The 23,476-nt window shown below is 31.2% G+C and overlaps 1 protein-coding gene across 1 annotated transcript in view; it reads right to left on the bottom strand.

The window, feature by feature from the left end:
• Positions 1-22,395, bottom strand: part of LOC119608578 — a gene marked incomplete at its 3' end in the record, with an annotated part of 140,629 nt that extends 118,234 nt beyond the window's left edge. The window contains 6 exon segments of the mRNA XM_037963043.1: positions 17,375-17,478; positions 17,543-18,456; positions 18,607-18,983; positions 19,067-19,157; positions 19,237-19,342; positions 21,963-22,395. Coding sequence (XP_037818971.1) covers positions 17,375-17,478; positions 17,543-18,456; positions 18,607-18,983; positions 19,067-19,157; positions 19,237-19,342; positions 21,963-22,024 — 1,654 coding nt within the window.
• Positions 22,396-23,476: the final 1,081 nt, after the last annotated feature.

A 23,476-nucleotide genomic window follows, 5' to 3' on the forward strand; every position in this document is an offset into this window, starting at 1 on the left:
TAGAACAGAACTAGAACAAACTAGAACAGAACTAGAACAGAACTAGAACAACTAGAACAGAACTAGAACAGAACTAGAACAGAACTAGAACAGAACTAGAACAGAACTAGAACAGAACTAGAACAGAACTAGAACAGAACTAGAACAGAACTAGAACAGAACTAGAACAGAACTAGAACAGAACTAGAACAGAACTAGAACAGAACTAGAACAGAACTAGAACAGAACTAGAACAGAACTAGAACTAGAACTAGAACAGAACTAGAACAGAACTAGAACAGAACTAGAACAGAACTAGAACAGAACTAGAACAGAACTAGAACAGAACTAGAACACTAGAACATAACTGAACTAGAACATAACAGAACAGAACTAGAACAGAACTAGAACAGAACTAGAACAGAACTAGAACAGAACTAGAACAGAACTAGAACAGAACTAGAACAGAACTAGAACAGAACTAGAACAGAACTAGAACAGAACTAGAACAGAACTAGAACAGAACTAGAACAGAACTAGAACAGAACTAGAACAGAACTAGAACAGAACTGAACTAGAACTGAACTAGAACTGAACTAGAACTGAACTAGAACAGAACTAGAACAGAACTGAACTAAACTGAACTAGAACTGAACTAGAACTGAACTAGAACAGAACTAGAACAGACTAGAACAGAACTAGAACAGAACTAGAACAGAACTAGAACAGAACTAGAACAGAACTAGAACAGAACTAGAACAGAACTAGAACAGAACTAGAACAGAACTAGAACAGAACTAGAACAGAACTAGAACAGAACTAGAACAAACTAGAACAGAACTAGAAGAACTAGAACAGAACTAGAACAGAACTAGACAGAACTAGACAGAACTAGAACAGAACTAGAACAGAACTAGAACAGAACTAGAACAGAACTAGAACAACTAGACAGAACTAGAACAGAACTAGAACAGAACTAGAACAGAACTAGAACAGAACTAGAACAGAACTAGAACAGAACTAGAACAGAACTAGAACAGAACTAGAACAGAACTAGAACAGAACTAGAACAGAACTAGAACAACTAGAACAGAACTAGAACAGAACTAGAACAGAACTAGAACAGAACTAGAACAGAACTAGAACAGAACTAGAACAGAACTAGAACAGAACTAGAACAGAACTAGAACAGAACTAGAACAGAACTAGAACAAACTAGAACTAGACTAGAACAGAACTAGAACAGAACTAAACAGAACTAGAACAGAACTAGAACAGAACTAGAACAGAACTAGAACAAACTAGAACAGAACTAGAACAGAACTAGAACAGAACTAGAACAGAACTAGAACAGAACTAGAACAGAACTAGAACAGAACTAGAACAGAACTAGAACAGAACTAGAACAGAACTAGAACAGAACTAGAACAGAACTAGAACAGAACTAGAACAGAACTAGAACAGAACTAGAACAGAACTAGAACAGAACTAGAACGAACTAGAACGAACTAGAACAGAACTAGAACAGAACTAGAACAAACTAGAACAGAACTAGAACAGAACTAGAACAGAACTAGAACAAACTAGAACAGAACTAGAACAGAACTAGAACAGAACTAGAACAGAACTAGAACAGAACTAGAACAGAACTAGAACAGAACTAGAACAGAACTATAACAGAACTAGAACAGAACTAGAACAGAACTAGAACAGAACTAGAACAGAACTAGAACAGAACTAGAACAGAACTAGAACAGAACTAGAACAGAACTAGAACAGAACTAGAACAAACTAGAACAGAACTAGAACAGAACTAGAACAGAACTAGAACAGAACTAGAACAGAACTGAACAGAACAGAACTAGAACAGAACTAGAACAGAACTAGAACAGAACTAGACACTAGAACAGAACTAGAACAGAACTAGAACAGAACTAGAACAGAACTAGAACAGAACTAGAACAGAACTAGAACTAAACAGAACTAGAACAGAACTAGAACAGAACTAGAACAGAACTAGAACAGAACTAGAACAGAACTAGAACAGAACTAGAACAGAACTGAACAGAACTGAACTAGAACTGAACTAGAACTGAACTAGAACTGAACTAGAACTGAACTAGAACAGAACTAGAACAGAACTAGAACAGAACTAGAACAGAACTAGAACGAACTAGAACAGAACTAGAACAGAACTAGAACAGAACTAGAACAAACTAGAACAGAACTAGAACAGAACTAGAACAGAACTAGAACAGAACTAGAACAGAACTAGAACAGAACTAGAACAGAACTAGACAGAACTAGAACCAGAACTAGGCACAGGAAACTAGAACAGAACTAGAACAGAACTAGAACAGAACTAGATTAGAACTAGATCAGAACTAGAATAGAACTAGAACAGAACTAGAACAAAAGAACTGCATTTAATGTTTGTTCATAAAATACCTTAAAGTATGCAGTAGTTTCACTTATGTACTGTTTTTAATGCCTGACCTTTACATCTTTATATAAGCCACTTGCGTTGGATTACATTTTCTCTCCCATTGTAACCTTTTAAATATTCCATTTTATTTATACCGAGAGAGAGAAATTGTACAAAAATCAATAAGTGATTAAATATTATTAAGCTCCTTAAAATATGTCATAAATTCGTTATATGTATTTTTTTTTGTCAGCAACATGTTTAGTTGCCATTAAATATGTATGAGTATTTTAAATTTAATAACACAGACATTTTTCGTAGTAGCTTTTGGGTGGCTGTTGTCGTTTTCGATTTTTGGTTTTTCATTTTCCATGAATTGTTAGAGCTGTGGAAACTGTTGTTTGTTTTAATTTGTTTTTAATTTTCGAAAAGCATGTTGATGCATATCACATGCACTTAATTAAATAAATGATATTTAAAGTATACAAACATACAGACACACACACAGAGTACAGGCAGAAACACGCGTGCATGTATGTGTGTGTATGCACAGACATGAATAGGTATGAACAAAATAGCATTTAGGCTTAACTATATGTTTGCACTCAGCTCCATTACTCACGTATGGAAAATAGTCATATTTTAATATTTAATATTAAAATACACTTTGCCATGTGCTAAGGACTACTATGGCACTAAATACTCCCTTACTCTCCCTGTCCCCCTTTGAAAACTTATTTAGTAGACCGTTTAAAAAACATTCACAACAATATTTTATTTCTAAAGCCTGTAATTTATGAAAAATACATTGAAACAATGTCGAAGCACGTGCTGGTGTGGTACTCTCTGGCATCGAGTTATACAGAACAATATAGAACAGAAATTAAAAATAATGTGAAAAAAAAGTTTATTTTTGTTTAAAGATTAAAATGCAAAAAATTTGTAAAGGGTATAAATTGGTTGCTAAGGGCTGTGGCTATATAACCCCTGCTGGCAGCTATAACTAATATTATTAAAATAATATCAGACGCACATACATATGTATATTTGTTTATTATAAATAATTTTTATTTATTAAGTAATTATTTACTTAATTACTAACGGAATGCAGACATACATATTTAATTAGAGTATTTACAGTTTGTTGCATTTAGTATTATTTTTATGTAAAGAGAAGCATAATTTTGGGGGTGCAATTGAAAAAAGTCGTTGTCTACATAAAGCCAAATAAATTAAAATAGAGCTCTTGCACAATGGAAAGATTTTTCTCTCAATTCTAGTTTTGTTCTGGTTCTTGTTCGTTTCTGGTACTAGTTCTGTTCTGTTCTAGTTCTGTTCTAGTTCTGTTCTAGTTCTGTTCTAGTTCTGTTCTAGTTCTGTTCTAGTTCTGTTCTAGTTCTGTTCTAGTTCTGTTCTAGTTCTGTTCTAGTTCTGTTCTAGTTCTGTTCTAGTTCTGTTCTAGTTCTGTTCTAGTTCTGTTCTAGTTCTGTTCTAGTTCTGTTCTAGTTCTGTTCTAGTTCTGTTCTAGTTCTGTTCTAGTTCTGTTCTAATTCTGTTCTAGTTCTGTTCTAGTTCTGTTCTAGTTCTGTTCTGGTTCTGTTCTAGTTCCGTTTTAGTTCTCCTCTACTTATGTGCAATTTCCGTTCTGTTCAGGATAATTTTTGTTAGTTATTTTTTTGCAAAATTCCTTTAATTTATGGACATTTTTATTTGTTTTTCATTAATTTCAACTACTTCTTTTCCCAACCTGAGTTTCTCTCAACATTTTCATAGCATAAACATTCATTTGCCTGAGCACATCGCCTGCAATCTAGAGGAATGCGCAGTTTATTAAGCCACAACACTGGTCTTAAATAACTACAATTTTTGGTTTGTTCTTGTGATTTACAATAATGTCTAAATGTCCAGCCATAAACAAAATTGGAAAAACTAAGAACAAATAAAATAAACAATAGACCCATACACTAATAGAAGTGAAATGAGGGGGAAAAACTAAAGTAGAAAAGAAAAAATATGAAGATAATGAAAAAAGTATACTATATATACAAAACCAATACAATAACAAGGTAGAAAGGACACGCACACAAACATTAAGTCATATTAAAGTAATGAATGTTTCCAATAGTTTTTCATTCATTCATTGGGACTTATAGTTCAGGTATGACACACCTCCTTCTCTTCTTCTAACAGATTGAACTAATCGTTGAATGTGAAGGAAGACCCTGACAGTCTATTACTAAATTACTTGTCCCTACACTTTTACCACCCACTCTAGAACACTATTTTTACTTTCTATTAATGCTCTTTTAGCAGCTGTGTCTACAGAGAGTTTGTATGTGTCTTTCTCTCTCCTCTATTGACGACAATAAAATAATTTATATTAAAAGGTGTTGAACAGTATGCGCTGTTGTTTGTACGAGTATTAGAAAAAAAGTTTACCTCTAGGAAAAGAAGGATGAAAAACACGTAAATTTTTTTTCTTCGATATAAAATAAATTGTAATCCATGAGATTTACAACACAATGACAGTTAACACATGCATCTCTACCCACTCACAGGATTCACAACCGACAATAGCAACATTGCTATTAGAAATTTAATTAAGTTATTGTATATAGTTTTAACAAATTGCTTAAACAGAGGAAGCATAAAGGACATAATGTGTTGCCAAAATTTTACTAAAATCTTGTTATTTAAAAAAAATTGTTTTTTCTTTTAAGTAATAAATTGCAAATTTTATTTAATTTTCCCTTAACTCACAAAATTCTTTTTAATACAATTTAGCTTTAATTCCCTTCGGCATATTTGGTTAATTAAAACTAAATTTTCATTAATTTTTTTCCCAAGAAATTAATGAATTTTTATGACCAAAAGCTTTAATTAATTTAAGCAAAAATTTAACTTTATTTGCAGGACTTTCTCCTTAATATATGCTACAATACTATCAATTTAATATTGTCCACACTCTATCAATTTTCATTTTATTAATGGTCTGTTTGTTGTAGTTGTTGTTCAGGTCTAAATATAATAAATCTAGAAAGGGAAAGGCATACAGCCATAGACATACAAGCAAACGTACGTTTATCCTTTGTTAGTTTTGAAATATTTACTTACATATATGCGTGTGTGTTTTATTTTGTTTTTCTCCTGTATCCCAACGATGAGTAAATGTTTAATACAAATAATTTTCAATTACTTTTGTTTTGTTATTAGTCTCAATAACTGTATCTCTGTGTGTATCTATGTAGGTTTTTTTATTATTTTTTTCCTTTAACTAAGTAATTTAAGACCATAAGGTCATTTTGATTCACTTTATTATATCAACTACACAACAGTCAGACTCATAAGTTGTTTGTTTATATGTTTTTATCCTTACAACCTTTATCCTGTCATATGAGGTATCAGTTTTCCCTTTACCCACTAAATGGTCAATACTTGCGGTCAATGTTTGTAGGTATTTTTTTTACCTTGAGACATCATCAATGACTTTATAAAGTTTATGATTATAAACATGAGACACGAAGCTTAAAGAAAAAGAGCTTTCTGTCTCTAATAGACAACGTATTGACAATAAACAGAACAAATGTATCCATGTGTACAACAATATTATTAAAATAAAACAGATATAGAGAAATTAAAATAGAACTAAACCATAATAGAACTAGATTTAGACTAAAACAGGACTAGAACAGAACTACAAGAGAACTAGAAGAGAACTAAAACAGAATTAAAACAGAACAGAACTAGAACAGAACTAGAACAGAACTAGAACAGAACTAGAACAGAACTAGAACAGAACTAGAACAGAACTAGAACAGAACTAGAACAGAACTAGAACAGAACTAGAACAGAACTAGAACAGAACTAGAACAGAACTAGAACAGAACTAGAACAGAACTAGAACAGAACTAAACAGAACTAGAACAGAACTAGAACAGAACTAGAACAGAACTAGAACAGAACTAGAACAGAACTAAAACAGAACTAGAACAGAAAGAACAGAACTAGAACAGAACTAGAACAGAACTAGAACAGAACTAGAACAGAACTAGAACAGAACTAGAACAGAACTAGAACAGAACTAGAACAGAACTAGAACAGAACTAGAACAGAACTAGAACAGAACTAGAACAGAACTAGAACAGAACTAGAACAGAACTAGAACAGAACTAGAACAGAACTAGAACAGAACTAGAACATAACTAGAACATAACTAGAACAGAACTAGAACAGAACTAGAACAGAACTAGAACAGAACTAGAACAGAACTAGAACAGAACTAGAACGAACTAGAACGAACTAGACAGGAACTAGAACAGAACTAGAACAGACTAGAACAGAACTAGAACAGAACTAGAACAGAACTAGAACAGAACTAGAACAGAACTAGAACAGAACTAGAACATAACTAGAACTAGAACAGAACTGAACAAACTAGAACAGAACTAGAACTAGACAGGAACTAGAACAGAACTAGAACAGAACTAGAAACAGAACTAGAACAGAACTAAAGAACATAGAACTAGACAGAACTAGAACCGAACTAGAAGAGATTTAGAAACCGAACCTAGAACGGAACTAGAACATAACTAGAACATAACTAGAACAGAACTAGAACAGAACTAGAACAGACTAGAACAGAACTAGAACAGAACTAGAACAGAAACTAGAACAGAACTAGAACAGAACTAGAACAGAACTAGAACAGCAGAACTCGAACAAGAACTAGAACAGAACTAGAACAGAACTAGAACAGAAACTAGAAAGCAAATTGAACTAGAACATGAACTACTAACAGAACTAGAACAGAACTAGAACAGAACTAGAACAGAACTAGAACAGACTAGAACAGAACTAGAACAAACTAGAACACGAACTAGAACAGAACTAGAACAGAACTAGAACAGAACTAGAACAGAACTAGAACAGAACTAGAACAGAACTAGAACAGAACTAGAACAGAACTAGAACAGAACTAGAACAGAACTAGAACAGAACTAGAACAGAACTAGAACAGAACTAGAACAGAACTAGAACAGAACTAGAACAGAACTAGAACAGAACTAGAACAGAACTAGAACAGAACTAGAACAGAACTAGACAGACTAGAACAGAACTAGAACAGAACTAGAACAGAACTAGAACAGAACTAGAACAGAACTAGAACAGAACTAGAACAGAACTAGAACAGAACTAGAACAGACTAAGAACCGAACTAGAACAGACCTAGACATAACTAGACAACTAGACACAGAACTAGAACAGAACTAGAACAGAACTAGAACAGAACTAGAACAGAACTAGAACAGAACTAGAACAGAACTAGAACTAGACAGAACTAGAACAGAACTAGAACAGAACTAGAACAGAACTAGAACAGAACTAGAACAGAACTAGAACAGAACTAGAACAGAACTGAACAGAACTAGAACAGAACTAGAACAGAACTAGAACAGAACTAGAACAGAACTAGAACAGAACTAGAACAGAACTAGAACAGAACTAGAACAGAACTAGAACAGAACTAGAACAGAACTAGAACAGAACTAGAACAGAACTAGAACAGAACTAGAACAGAACTAGAACAGAACTAGAACAGAACTAGAACAGAACTAGAAAGAACAGAACTAGAACAGAACTAGAACAGAACTAGAAACAGAACTAGAACAGAACTAGAACAGAACTAGAACAGAACTAGAACAGAACTAGAACAGAACTAGAACAGAACTAGAACAGAACTAGAACAGAACTAGAACAGAACTAGAAAGAAACTAGAACAGAACTAGAACAGAACTAGAACAGAACTAGAACAGAACTAGAACAGAACTAGAAGAACTAGAACTAGAACAGAACTAGAACAGAACTAGAACAGAACTAGAACAGAACTAGAACAGAACTAGAACAGAACTAGAACAGAACTAGAACAGAACTAGAACAGAACTAGAACAGAACTAGAACAGAACTAGAACAGACAGAACTAGACAGAACTAGAACAGAACTAGAACAGAACTAGAACAGAACTAGAACAGAACTAGAACAGAACTAGAACAGAACTAGAACAGAACTAGAACAGAACTAGAACAGAACTAGAACAGAACTAGAACAGAACTAGAACAGAACTAGAACAGAACTAGAACAGAACTAGAACAGAACTAGAACAGAACTAGAACAGAACTAGAACAGAACTAGAACAGAACTAGAACAGAACTAGAACAGAACTAGAACAGAACTAGAACAGAACTAGAACAGAACTAGAACAGAACTAGAACAGAACTAGAACAGAACTAGAACAGAACTAGAACAGAACTAGAACAGAACTAGAACAGAACTAGAACAGAACTAGAACAGAACTAGAACAGAACTAGAACAGAACTAGAACAGAACTAGAACAGAACTAGAACAGAACTAGAACAGAACTAGAACAGAACTAGAAGAAATTAAGACCCCATAGTGAATCCGTTTATTACTTTTACAATAATTTCATTAATATTTTCTCCCCCATTTATGAATTCTTCAAATTTGTAATACGTGCATTATCATTTAATTTCTGATGCATACTTTTAGCTGCTACGATTATAACATCAAATTTTATGAAGTTGATTTTTCGAAGTTAGTATCTGTTTCTGTTACATTGTTCAGTGACGGTAAATGTTCTTCCGTTTTTAATGTTATTTAATAAAATGAAATTTAATTGACTTTTCGGTTTTTTTTTTTCTTTTTTGCAACGTAGAATAAGTAAGTAAAATAAACAAAAGAATAATCATGCACAGTCATGAATATGATTTTACGTATGCATGTCTGAAAGTATGCTATAGATTGTTATTTAAGCCATACGTTATGTGTAGTGGTAATAAGCATTAAATTGTATTGTCTGGTTGTGTTTAAGAGTTATAAAACTTTAATTAATAATTAATTTTTTGTGGAAATGTTTGCTGGCTTAAGTGGTTTTGCGGGGTGTTGGAGTGGTGGTAAAATTGCAGATTTAATGATGGAAAACAAACGAACAGTTCAATAAACAAATAAGTAATAAATTTTTATTGTCTATTTGTTTAATTTTGGCTGAAAATTGGAATATTTGCCAAAATGAATTTTTGATTTGAAATGGAGTGTAGGAAAAAATATTTCAGATTAAAGTAATAAATATTTTACTTGTTGCAAATATTTGCACAATGGCACTAAAACAGTCTCATAGTATTATGATCACTTAACTATTCCTTTAACTTTTGCAGTTTTTTCATTCAAAATCTTCTTATTCCGAAGAAATTTGTTGTAAAATATTTCCAACAATATTTTCTGGTAATTTCTTATATAATTTTGCACTATGGGTCGTTTTTAAATATTCATGTAAAAATATTTTATGTAGTTTATAATTATTTTAAAATAAAAGCTGTTTAAAACTTAAATTTTTAATTTTTAATGTTTATATTTTTTATTTTTTTGCAGAATTTGCACAATGGGCTGGTAAGTTGAAAATTTTGTTTATATGTAGATTTTTAGTCAATTTATAAATGAAAATATTTTAAAATATTTTTTAGTTTACACATTTCCAAATTTTTTTAATTTTTTGTTGCACTATGGGTCACTGAGTTTGTTTAACTATTTCTTTTAGTAAGTTCTGTGGAATAAACTTTTGATGAAAACAGATATTTATTTAATAATTTTAGCAAAATATATAAATTTTATAAATGCACAGTGGGTAATTTAGGTAAAAAATTTCCTGCACAGTGGGCCTTTTATCTTAATTTCTTTAATTTTTAATATACTTTTAACAAAATTTTGCTTAATTTTTTTATAGGAAGCAACAAATGTTAAAAATGTTTGATAAAATGTGATAAAAATTCTTTTGCACAATGGGCCAATTACAATAATTTCTATGTATGTATTCAGACAAATATTTAATAAAAAAGTTGTTTAATTCAATAAAATAAGTCTAATTAAAGATTTTTTAACATTTTTTTAATATGCACAATGGGCAAGGGAAAATAGTTTTTCACAAATATGAAGGTTTTCGTTGAAAATAAAAATTGAAAAATTTTATTATTAGAAGTTCTAATAAGTTATAGTTGTTTTAAATTATCGTTTTAGCTTAAAAAATTATTGCACAGTGGGTCGGGTACTTAATTTTTTTCTATAAATCGAATACGTTTCCTTTGACTTCAGTTATTGTTTAAGCTGTTAAAAAGAGCATGTTTTAGCTTAAAAAGTTTTTGCACAATGGGTCAGATAGAAATTTTTATTCATTTATTTTATAAGAATCTTAATAAAAATAACTTTAATGAGTTTAAATCTGTTTGTTAGTTAAAAAATTGTTTGCACTATGGTTCGGGAAAAACATAAGTTTTTGGCACAATGGGTCGATATTGAAATATTTGTCTATTTATTTAACAAAAAATCTTTACGAAATAAACTAACATTATTTCAAATTTGTCTTTTACATTGTTAGTTTAGAAAAAAATTTTGCACTATGGGTCGCAAAAACAATTCGCGTAAATTTTTAAGTTTTATAAAGCTAAAATTTACTATTTGAAACTCTTATAGAGTATAGCTGTTGATAAATAACTTTTTAGTTAACGTTTCTTTTATACACAATGGGACGCATAAAATTATTTTTATTTAAATTTAGTGAATTTTTTATAAATTTTGAGAATTTTCTTTACAAAATAAATTATGTAAAACTAGTCTGCAGTAATGTTGTTTCAAACAAAATTCTTGCACTATGGGTCATTACAAGCCATTTGATTCTATTATTCATAATTGTATTCCTCAAAAATGCTTGAAAATAAAGGAGTTTATACATATAGTCTGGAAACATATGAATATTAATAATAGGTTCATAATATTTGCTGCACAATGGGATTATTTTTTTGAAAATTATTTTAAATTAATTAATTTATGTATATTTTTCTTGTTTGATATGTAAAGTGCTACTTAATTTTTAATTGTTTTTAATATTAAAAAGAAATATTTGCACAATGGGTCTTTGAATGGTTCGTATTTTTATATTATGTCGTCTTTCTCTAAATTTTAAATTTTCTATTAATTTTGAGAATTTTCTCTATAAAATAAATAACTTAAGAAAAACTAGTCTGCAGTAATGTTGTTTCAAACAAATTTCTTGCACTATGGGTCATTACAAACCATTTGATTCTAGTATTTAAACTTGTATTCCTTAAAAATGCTTGAAAATGTAGGAGTTTAGATATATGGTCTAGAATAATATTAAATTTACATAATTTTCAAAAAATTTGCTGCACAATGGGATTATTTTTAAAAAATGCAAATTAAATTTATTGATTTTTTCATATAAATACAATTTTTTTTGTATAATATGTCAAATGCTATTTAATTTTTAATTGTTTTTGATAAAACTATTTGCACAATGGGTCTAAGATTGGAAAAAAGTTTCTCCTATATAATGTCATATTTTTTCTAGTTTAAGAGAGGTTATATTTAATTGTGTTCTAAATTGATTCAAACTGCAGCAAACTGTTGCATATTTTTGCGGCATGTATCAGTTTTTCTCTAAAGTATACATTTAGGGGCCTCGAAATCAAGACTAAACCTAGAAATTAGCTAAACAATACTGTAATCTTAAAGTTTTTAAAGCGAAATATAAAGAAATGTAAACAACTAGCTAAAAATCCCTCCACAATTAAAGACTAGGACATTAATAAGAAAACACAGCCTAAAAGTATACAACTTGAGAAAAATATGAAAGAAAAATATTTTTCTTTTTTTTCACATTTCATTCATCTTTGTATTTAACAAAGGAATTTATAGTATATAAAAGAAAATAATACATACAAACAAATTTATGAATGAAAGTCAAGAAAACAAAATAACAAACAGAAACTGAAGACTACTTTTGGGCATTAAATAGGAATATTTAGAGGAAAGTTTGTTTTTGGTTAAAGTTTTCCTTCTCTATATGTTATTTTTCAAAAATTTTTATTAATTTATTTAATTTTTTAAAATTATTAAAGATATTTTTTGTAATACGTACTAATTTTAAACGGCGCATGCTTTGTAAAATCCGCAATTTTGATGGTTTCGTAATTTTGGGAAATTTTGCTTAAATTCTTAAGGAAATATTAAACAAAAATTATGGTTTTTGCTTTATTTGTTAACAAAAAGTATTTTAGATTTTCTTTAATAATAATTAAATAATTATTTTGTTTACTTTGGTTTTTTTTAACTTTTTTTGTTTGTTTCGTTTTAATAGTTTTGTTTTGTCAGTATCTTGGGATTTAGTTAATTTTTTTTTGTTTTAGTAAAAATATCAAGCACTTGTTAACATCACTTGCTACAAATTGCTCATACACACACACACTTAAATACTTTCTCCTACACTCACACTACACGTTTTGGCTGCTAACAAACCAACACTTTATACAGTAAAATAATTAAAGCCTACTTTTGGCACGCTATTTTATTTTAATAACTAAAGTATAATTTTAGGTGTGTTTGTTTTAATATTTCAATAATTTCTTATTATTTTTTGTAAATTTAAAAATTTTCTTTTAATTTTTTTTTTTTAATTTTTTCTTTTCTTATTTTTAACTCCTCAATTTTAAGTGTTTAACGTACGCGTTTTGTTTAACAACTGATTCCTTTAAACCTACAGCAAAAGTCACTATGCTGCCTTTTGCTCTGTACTAAACTTTAGCAATATCTCCCTAAAACAACTGTCAAATTAGTATCTCTAACACATCTTACTCCCAGAGAGTTTTCTGCTCTTGTTTATATGTCAAATTATCTTTGTTCTTTTCTTTCACAACTTTCTATTATAGTTACTATATATTTTATGTTATTTTTATTATCCTTTGTTCTTTGTTCAAAAAAGACTTTGTCCGCCTAATGCGCGCGCATTGTTTTTGTAACGTAAATTTTAGTACTATTTTTCCTATTTCGCTTTCCTTAACCTATTTATTTTTTCCCTCTTCTTTTTTTTTTGTTGGTACTTTTTGTTATCAGTGTGTATTTACTTTGAAATGTGTCAGTAGTATCATGTGTTGCTTTAAAGGAAGCAAAAGAAAAGAGCGTTAGTCGCACATAAAGAGAGTAAACATTAAGTTAAGAAATGTGTCAAATATCTTGGTCAAATGTCAAAGTAAGCATTAAGTTGCCAACAAAGTTAAAGGAAGAAAAAGCGAAACTGGTTTTAAATAACAGGGTGTCTTAGGAAGTGTCAAACAAAATTGGAAAGAATCTTCAAAATTTAGATCACAGACTAAACTAAAGGCTAGACTATGGAATAAACAATACACTAGACTAAAGAATATACTAAACACCAGAATTTAGGCTAGACCAGAAAATATTTTTTAAAAAAGGTAATGGACTAGACTATAGACTAAATTATGGACTAGACTATAGACTAGATAATAGACTAGACTATAGACTAGACTATAGACTAGACTATAGACTAGACTATAGAATAGACTATAGACTAGACTATATACTAGACTATAGACTAGACTATAGACTAGACTATAGACTAGACTATAGACTAGACTATAGACTAGACTATAGACTAGACTATAGACTAGACTATAGACTAGACTATAGACTAGACTATAGACTAGACAATAGACTAGACTATAGACTAGACTATAGACTAGACTATAGACTAGACTATAGACTAGACTATAGACTAGACTATAGACTAGACTATAGACTAGACTATAGACTAGACTATAGACTAGACTATAGACTAGACTATAGACTAGACTATAGACTAAACTATAGACTAGACTATAGACTAGACTATAGACTAGACTATAGACTAGACTATGGACTAGACTATAGACTAGACTATAGACTAGACTATAGACTAGACTATAGACTAGACTTTAGACTAGACTATAGACTAGACTTTAGACTAGACTATAGACTAGACTATAGACTAGACTATAGACTAGACTATAGACTAGACTGTAGACTAGATTATAGACTCGACTATAGTTAGTTAGTTAGTTAGTTAGTTAGTTAGTTAGTTAGTTAGTTAGTTAGTTAGTTAGTTAGTTAGTTGTAGTTAGTTAGTTAGTTAGTTAGTTAGTTAGTTAGTTAGTTAGTAGTTAGTTAGTTAGTTAGTTAGTTAGTTAGTTAGTTAGTTAGTTAGTTAGTTAGTTAGTTAGTTAGTTAGTTAGTTAGTAGTAGTTAGTTAGTTAGTTAGTTAGTTAGTTAGTTAGTAGTTAGTTTAGTTAGTTAGTTAGTTAGTTAGTTAGTTAGTTAGTTAGTTAGTTAGTAGTTAGTTAGTTAGTAGTTAGTTAGTAGTTAGTAGTTAGTTAGTAGTTAGTTAGTTAGTTAGTAGGTTAGTTAGTTAGTAGTTAGCTAGTTAGTTAGTTAGTTAGTTAGTTAGTAATTAGTTAATTAGTTAGTTAGTTAGGTAGTTAGTTAGTTAGTTAGTTAGTTAGTTAGTTAGTTAGTTAGTTAGTTAGTTAGTTAGTTAGTTAGTTAGTTAGTTAGTTAGTAGTTAGTTAGTTAGTTAGTTAGTTAGTTAGTTAGTTAGTTAGTTAGTTAGTTAGTTAGTTAGTTAGTTAGTAGTAGTTAGTTAGTTAGTAGTTAGTTAGTTAGTTAGTTAGTTAGTTAGTTAGTTAGTTAGTTAGTTAGTTAGTTAGTTAGTTAGTTAGTTAGTTAGTTAGTTAGTTAGTTAGTTAGTTAGTTAGTTAGTTAGTTAGTTAGTTAGTTAGTTAGTTAGTTAGTTAGTTAGTAGTAGTTAGTTAGTTAGTTAGTTAGTTAGTTAGTTAGTAGTTAGTTAGTTAGTTAGTTAGTTAGTTAGTTAGTTAGTTAGTTAGTTAGTTAGTTAGTTAGTAGTTAGTTAGTTAGTTAGTTAGTAGTTAGTTAGTTAGTTAGTTAGTTAGTTAGTTAGTTAGTTAGTTAGTTAGTTAGTTAGTAGTTAGTTAGTTAGTTAGTAGTTAGTTAGTTAGTTAGTTAGTTAGTTAGTTAGTTAGTTAGTTAGTTAGTTAGTTAGTTAGTTAGTTAGTTAGTTAGTTAGTTAGTTAGTTAGTTAGTTAGTTAGTTAGTTAGTTAGTTAGTTAGTTAGTTAGTTAGTTAGTTAGTTAGTTAGTAGTTAGTTAGTTAGTTCGTTTAGTTAGTTAGTTAGTTAGTTAGTTAGTTAGTAGTTAGTTAGTTAGTTAGTTAGTAGTAGTTAGTTAGTTAGTTAGTTAGTTATTAGTTAGTTAGTTAGTTAGTTAGTTAGTTAGTTAGTTAGTTAGTTAGTTAGTTAGTTAGTTAGTTAGTTAGTAGTTAGTTAGTTAGTTAGTTAGTTAGTTAGTTAGTTAGTTAGTTAGTTAGTTAGTAGTTAGTTAGTTAGTTAGTTAGTAGTTAGTTAGTTAGTTTAGTTAGTTAGTTAGTTAGTTAGTTAGTTAGTTAGTTAGTTAGTAGTTAGTTAGTTAGTTAGTTAGTTAGTTAGTTAGTTAGTTAGTTAGTTAGTTAGTTAGTTAGTTAGTTAGTTAGTTAGTTAGTTAGTTAGTTAGTTAGTTAGTTAGTTAGTTAGTTAGTTAGTTAGTTAGTTAGTTAGTTAGTTAGTTAGTTAGTTAGTTAGTTAGTTAGTTAGTTAGTTAGTTAGTTAGTTAGTTAGTTAGTTAGTTAGTTAGTTAGTAGTTAGTTAGTTAGTTAGTTAGTTAGTTAGTAGTTAGTTAGTTAGTTAGTTAGTTAGTTAGTTAGTTAGTTAGTAGTTAGTTAGTTAGTTAGTTAGTTAGTTAGTTAGTTAGTTAGTTAGTTAGTTAGTTAGTTAGTTAGTTAGTTAGTTAGTTAGTTAGTTAGTTAGTTAGTTAGTTAGTTAGTTAGTTAGTTAGTTAGTTAGTTAGTTAGTTAGTTAGTTAGTTAGTTAGTTAGTTAGTTAGTTAGTTAGTTAGTTAGTTAGTAGTCGTTAGTTAGTTGGTTAGTCTATAGTTTTAGTCTACTCGATAGCGTCTGGTCTATGGTCTACTCTATAGTCTAACCTATAGTCTGGACTATACTCTAATATATAGTCTAGCCTGTCGACTACCCTAGTCCATAGTATAGACTAGTCTATACTATATTTTACACTCTAATCTATAGTTTTGCCTATAGTTCAGTATAGTATTCCATTTCTTTCCCATTCTTAAAAAATTTAATTTCCTGGAAAACAGAATATTGTTTTTTGTTTCCTGATTTAAAAAGGTGTTTCCATTAAGTTCAAGCTAAAGTTTTAGCTATTTTATCTGCATTATTATTTCTTAGGTAAACTAATTGCTTGAAGATTTAATCATAATTATGAGTAAACACACAAAGTATATTTGTATTTCCTAAGAAACTTTTTGCTTTTACTAAGGTTAAAAGTAAAGAAAATGCAAGTTCATTAAGTAAGGTAATTACAGCAGCTAATATTACTTAAACTATTGTAAGGAGTTTTAAAACACACACATACATTCATTTTTCAAACATATATAAAGTCTTTTAAAGGATTTGGCACCAGTTCCAAAAAAATGAGTTGCAATAGTAAATAGTTTGTAAAAAAGCTACAATTAGCTTTGGGAATAAATTTCTCCTCTTGTTTACAAAATTTTCACATTCAACTAGTTTTCATTTACTTTCCATAGAGTTTGTTAAATAAACTATAAAATATTAAGATGACAGGCTAAATAATGCTTAATAATACCAGCAATTTAAAGTTTACAACAAATTATTAAGTGTTGCTCTTGGTATGGGAGAGAGAGAGTGCTAGTAAATGAGCTCGTGTGTGTTCTTTCAGGCATTAAGGAAAAGTAAAACTAAAAGTTTTTTCTTAAACAATACCTGCAATTGATTAACAGGTGGGTATTTAACCTAAGAGCTGCTTCAACTAAGGGATGTTGACATTAATTTCAAAAAGATTAGCTTTTAACAAACTTTAAAGGGGGGGTTTATACTGTTATAGAAAAAAGCATTTAGCTAAAGTTTATAAAGATTTTTAATTTAAAGCTTAAGTGTGATTTTAATTAAGATTAAGTTTAGAAAAAAGCTTACCAGTTTGGGTGCTGGAATCAAAAAAGGTGCTGGTGGTCTCCACCGTCATGGTACCGATGGTGCCATCAATGATTTGGGCACTAGAGTCACGGCGGCCACGATAACTGAAAATAATTTGAAACAGTTGTAAGAGGGGTTGAAGGATTTTATGGATTTATTCATACTAACCGACAAACATCATCACTTTGTGAACTTTGGCGTCGAAAGTTGCGACATCTGATCATTTCCTCGGTGGTGGATTGTCTGCGAAAACCTCGGGCTATTAAAATCTCCTCAGTTGTTGATTGTCTTCTAATGGCGGGCCTACTACTGCCCTGTTCTACTACCGGCAATGGGGGAGGCCTGCCACAGGGACTGGCATCTCGCGACGAACAAATACTAGTAGAATCGGGCGACCTAGAACTACGTGCTGCCGAAGAACTTTGCCTTCTTAAAGCATGACGACGATGAGGACTACCCTCACGCTCATGACTACGATCAGGGGATAAATGGGTACGCGAGTCGCGTCTACCACCCCTAGAAGCACTATCAGGACTTAAAGAATCACGGCGTGAATTGCGCCTTTGACCCTCCTCTGGCGGATCAGGACTAAGAGCCGGTTGAGAACCTCTTCTGCTGCCACCCGGCAAACAACTTTCATCGAAAGCGGTTGCCTGTCTCTGTAAACGTTGAAGCCTAGGGGCCCTTTCAGGACTAATGCCGGCCTTGGAATCTCGACGATTAACTCTACCACACTGAGTAGTAGAATCCCTCCTCCCCTTCGGAGCGGTAGGACTAGTAGCTGGTGGTGTTACTGAACTCATGATAATGGTGGGTGGTGGCAGCGCCTGACAAGATGAATCGACCTGATTGTGAGAAGAACATGAGTAAAGAGGCATAGAATCAGAACCAGCCGAGCTGGTGGAGGGGCGTTGTTCATAACGGAAATTGGGAAATTCGGGAGCAGCCAGGGAATCTCTTTTCACTGGACTAACGCCAATGCGTGGAGGCGGTGGTGGTGTAGTAGAGGGAGTTATAATACGACCTATAGAGCTATCGCGACGACTGGAATGATTACTTTCACCCGAATCGCGTCTTGAACCCTTTTCGATTTTTCAATGGATGAGGGAACACATTTATATATTTACATAAAAATGGAAATATTTACAAAGAGAAAAATGTTTCAATATATAAAAAGGATTGTATTTACATAAAGGATTTACTACAAATACTCTTCATTCTGTACTACTCACCCCCTTAGAAGGCTCCACTACTACATTGACCGCCACTATGGTGGGTTCATCTACGGTACTCTCCCTACGATTCCAATGTTTCACAAACTCTGCAGTATTGGAGTCTCTTCGGGTGCGTGTACTACGCAAACCAGCATCAGCACTTGATTCACGTCGTTTGCGTGGTGCCACATATGTGGGACCAGCACTGGTGGCAGCATCAGATACAGAGGTACGCCAGGGTAAACTGCGCGCCAAATCAGCCAAAGTTTCACGCCTATTCAAAGGGGCCTTGGTCGCTCTTTGGGATTGGGATGTTTGATGTTTTACACCACCACTCCATTCTCGCAGAAGATCGGTTAGTTGGGCCAAAGAACTGCGGCGGCGACGTTGCATGCCTAAAGAATCGATTTTTTAGTGAATCAGATTTTTCCAGCAAAATTAAAAAAAACTTATTTTCAAAATCCTTATTCTAACTTACCCGGCGGTGGCGATGTACTAGGAGGTGTATTGATTTGTGCTGCCGAATCTCTTCTGCCGCCCAATCTTTGTCTGATGGTAGACTCCTCCAGCTGAATATTCATTAAAACAAAATATTTCCGAAAATTTCATATAAAAAATTCTTCTTATCTTTCCATTTTTAAAAATTACCTGTTCTCTTACTAGATCATCCCAACCATTGCCCCCCGACCACACCAGTCCCACTTGATGTGACATTATGGGCAGGTTGCAGACGAAACATACTGCTGTCATCGTCCTAAAAATGTGTGTGTGTTTTTTTTTTCATTTCGTGTACATATATTTTTGGGAAAGAGAATGAGAGAGAAAAAAACGAGAGAAAGAGAAAAAAGAGGCATGCCACAAAAAAATATATATATTTAGTATTTGTTTTATATTGTTGTTTTATAATAACAGTTTAATTTTTTTGATAAAATAATTAAAAACACTTGCTCATATAAAATACAGATATAAAGTAGAAGAAATAAGTTGCAAAAAACTGTAGCATACTTTAAGGTTTTAATAAGCAACTTTTATTAAAGAGTAAAATAACATGAAATTTGAGATACTACATATATACAAGACTATACACAGGTCCAAAGACGAGTTCAAACTTGTTTCTAAACGAGACTAAAGAAGAGCTGACAGATAAGATTATAGCTAAGCTCATTGACTAGTTCATAGACAAGACTATAGTTCAAACACAGTCTATAGACAAGAATATAGTCCTGACTATAGAAAAGACTATAGACAAGACTAGCGTCTAAATTATAGACAAGTCCAGACTATAGACAAGATTATAGTCCAAACTATAGATAAGTTCAGACTATAACTAGACGAGACCATAGTCCAGACTATAGACAAGCCTTTAGTCTAGACTATAGTCCAGACTATTGGCGATACTATGGACAAGACTATATACGCTACTATAGACAAGATTATACTTATACGAGTGCAGCCTAGAATACAGACAACACTATAGTCCAAACTGTAGTCAAGGCTAAATACAAGGCCAAAGTCCAGACTATTGTCAAGACTTTAAACAAGGCTATAGTCAAGACTTTAGGCAAGACTATAGTCTTGACAATAGACATGACTGTAGCCTAGAATATAGACAAGACAATAAACGTGACTATAGACAAGATCATAGTACAGACTATAGACAAGACTATAGTGGAGACTATAGACCAGACTAGAGCCTGGACTATAGACAAGATTAGAGTCCAGACTATAGACATGACAAGAGTCTAGACTATAGACAAGACTATTGTCCAGACTATAGACAACACCATAGTCCAGACTTACGACAACACCATAGTCCAGACTATAGACAAGATTATAGTCCAGACTATAGACAAGACCATAGTCCAGACTATAGACAAGACTATAGTCCAGACTATAGACAAGACTATGGACAAGACTAAAGACAAGACTATAGACATGACTATAGGCAAGACTATAGTCCAGACTATAGACAAGACTATAGTCCAGACTATAGACAAAACAATAGTCCAGACTATAGACAAAACAATAGTCCAGACTAAAGGCAAGACTATCAAAAACTCTAGAATCCAGACTATAGTGTTAACTATAGTCCAGACTATAGTCTAGACTATAGACAAGACTATAGTCCAGACTATAGTCCAGACTATAGTCCAGACTATTATCTAGACTATAGTCCAGACTATTATCTAGACTATAGTCCAGACTATTATCTAGACTATAGTCCAGATAATAGACAAGACTATAGTCCAGACTATAGACAAGACTATATCCCAGACTATAGTCTAGACTAAGCTTGTGCTGAGACTAGAACCTGTTGCAGCAAAAACAAGGACGGTTGGAAACTAGGAAATCATTTTACATATTCAATATAGGAAATAAGATGGAAAGCTTATAAAAGCTTCTATTGTCGAACATGAAAGTGGTAAAAGTTCTTATGAAAGAGATTAAAAAAGAGAGTACAGACTAACGACAAGACTAGAGTCCAGACTATAGACAAGACTATATCCCAGACTATAGTCTAGACTAAGCTTGTGCTGAGACTAGAACCTGTTGCAGCAAAAACAAGGACGGTTGGAAACTAGGAAATCATTTTACATATTCAATATAGGAAATAAGATGGAAAGCTTATAAAAGCTTCTATTGTCGAACATGAAAGTGGTAAAAGTTCTTATGAAAGAGATTAAAAAAGAGAAGTAAATTAAAAATTGAGTAGAAGAATTTATGTAAAAAAGTTAGTGTTAATATAAAAGGAAATATGTTAGGAAAAGCTTTAGAAAAAGCTTTCTAAAAGGAATGTTATAAAAAAGAGCACAAATAAGAGCAAAAACAAATATTAAGCAAAAAGGATATAATGTTAAAAAGCTTTTGTTTAGTATGCACTTCTTCAGATTAATGTTAGTAGAAGCTTTGAAAAGCTTTTGAAGAAAAAAAACCGTTAAGGTAAGGAAATTGGATAACAAATACAGAGAAATAAATAAGTAGTGTAAAAGGGAATATAAGTGATAGAAAAGTATTAAAAGAAATGGATAAAATAGATATTTAGTTAAAGGATATTAATAGGAAGCAAGTGATGAGGAATAACTAGAAAAAAGTTAACTAAATAAAATTAAGAAAAAAAGCTTTTAAAAAGTTTTATTAGAAAGGGGTATGAAATAGTATGAGAATTAATGTTAAAGACGTAAAATGAAATGTTATAAAATGTTAGTACTAAAAGCTTTCAAACACAGGCAACATGCTTTATTTACAGGGAAAAGCTTTAGAAAAAAGCTTTTCCTTAAAAAATACTATAAGTTAGAAATAACACCAAGCAAGCTTTTACAAAAAATTTTAAAAATAACGTTAAATATGTATGTATATATAAAAATGTTAATAACTTTTTTCTTATCGCCGTCGAGGAGGGTTGATCCATGGACATATATTGCCTCAGTTTTGGCATGGCGCATAATTGTTGTTTATAACGGCAGCACGTAAAAAATTAACAGTAGTAAGTTTTGTTTTATATTACTGCCCTTTTTAAGGCAGTCAGCCTTAAAAGCTTTTTTGTTATTGTTTGGATGTTAAAAACAAAAAAGCTTTTTTTTTTCATAGAAAACTGCTCTCCCCCGGAAAAAAACAAACCTGTTGTTGGGTATATACTCTAATGTAGCTGTTGGGGGATTTTAGAGGGTTGTTGTTGTTGCTGTTGTTGCTGTCTTAATTATCTTCACATTTATACAAACACTTAAACATATTGAGCTTTAATCAAAATAACTACTATGTATTTTTTTGAGGGGAATTTGTTATTTTTTTTTTTTTTTGTTATTTATTGAGGGGGGGAACAAAGTTTATTTTTGCTACACATTTAGACACACTGAAAAAAAAGAAGTTGAAAAAAATATAACAGATAAAAAATTTGTTGTTTTGGATTTAAGCAAGAGGGAGGGAATTGAATTGTTTTTTGTATATATTTATAAATTTTTAACAAAAAAATAAAATAAATAAAAATTATAACAAAGCACACACCATAAAAACGTTTTATGGAATTGATGAAAAATTATAGAAAAAAATTTTATCCAAAATTTACTACGGCATGCAAATTTAGAAAAATAAACTTAAAACTAACTTAACCTATAAATAATTGCTTATAATGTGCATAAAAAGTTTTTGGCAACAAAATGGTTAAAACTTCATTATGAGCTTCAAATAATGAAGTTTCTATGCTCATACATTTCTGCAACATATTTTTTTGTCTTCTGCTTTAAATTGTTGCAAAATGAAAACATTTTTATTTTCAAACTTTTGCAGTTTCCTTTTCCCAAACGTTTTAATTTGGACACAAACAGAAATTCTCAGAATTTACCGCAATTTTCAAAGAAAGCAAATACCTTAAAAATAAACGTCAGCAACAAAAAAAAAAAACCTAACATTTTAAAAACCCCTAACAGTTTTATAAGTTTATTAACAAATTTCCTTAAAAAACACAATTGCTCAAGAAAAGGTGTGTGGACGTGCCACAGCAGTATGAGCTAGTCAATGAAAAGACTAGTCATGCTGGCCAGCTAAAGTTCAAGTATTAATTTATCTTAAAAAATCATGTCAACACAAAATTCTAAATTAGAATTTTGTTCACATCCTCGCTATCCCCTCACAGCAAATTGTCTTAAACCTTTTGCCCAAAAGATTAACTCTTCAAAAGAAGATAAAGACAAAAACACCACCGTAAGCAAATGCAAAATACACAACCTTTCAAATAGGTTTCCCAGCATCACGAAAAGGTCAAAGGATGCTGATGATGAATATACCTTGGTATTTAAATACAATTAAATTTGCATAATTTATTTTTTAACAAACTCTAAATCATCAAAGTTAAAGAATAAATAAGAAAAAAAAAGAACAACAATAATTTAAA

This window comes from Lucilia sericata, unplaced genomic scaffold (genome assembly GCF_015586225.1).
Source record: "Lucilia sericata isolate MDLA Ls3-8-SP2 unplaced genomic scaffold, ASM1558622v1 Contig000851F_arrow, whole genome shotgun sequence".
NCBI lineage: Eukaryota > Metazoa > Arthropoda > Insecta > Diptera > Calliphoridae > Lucilia > Lucilia sericata.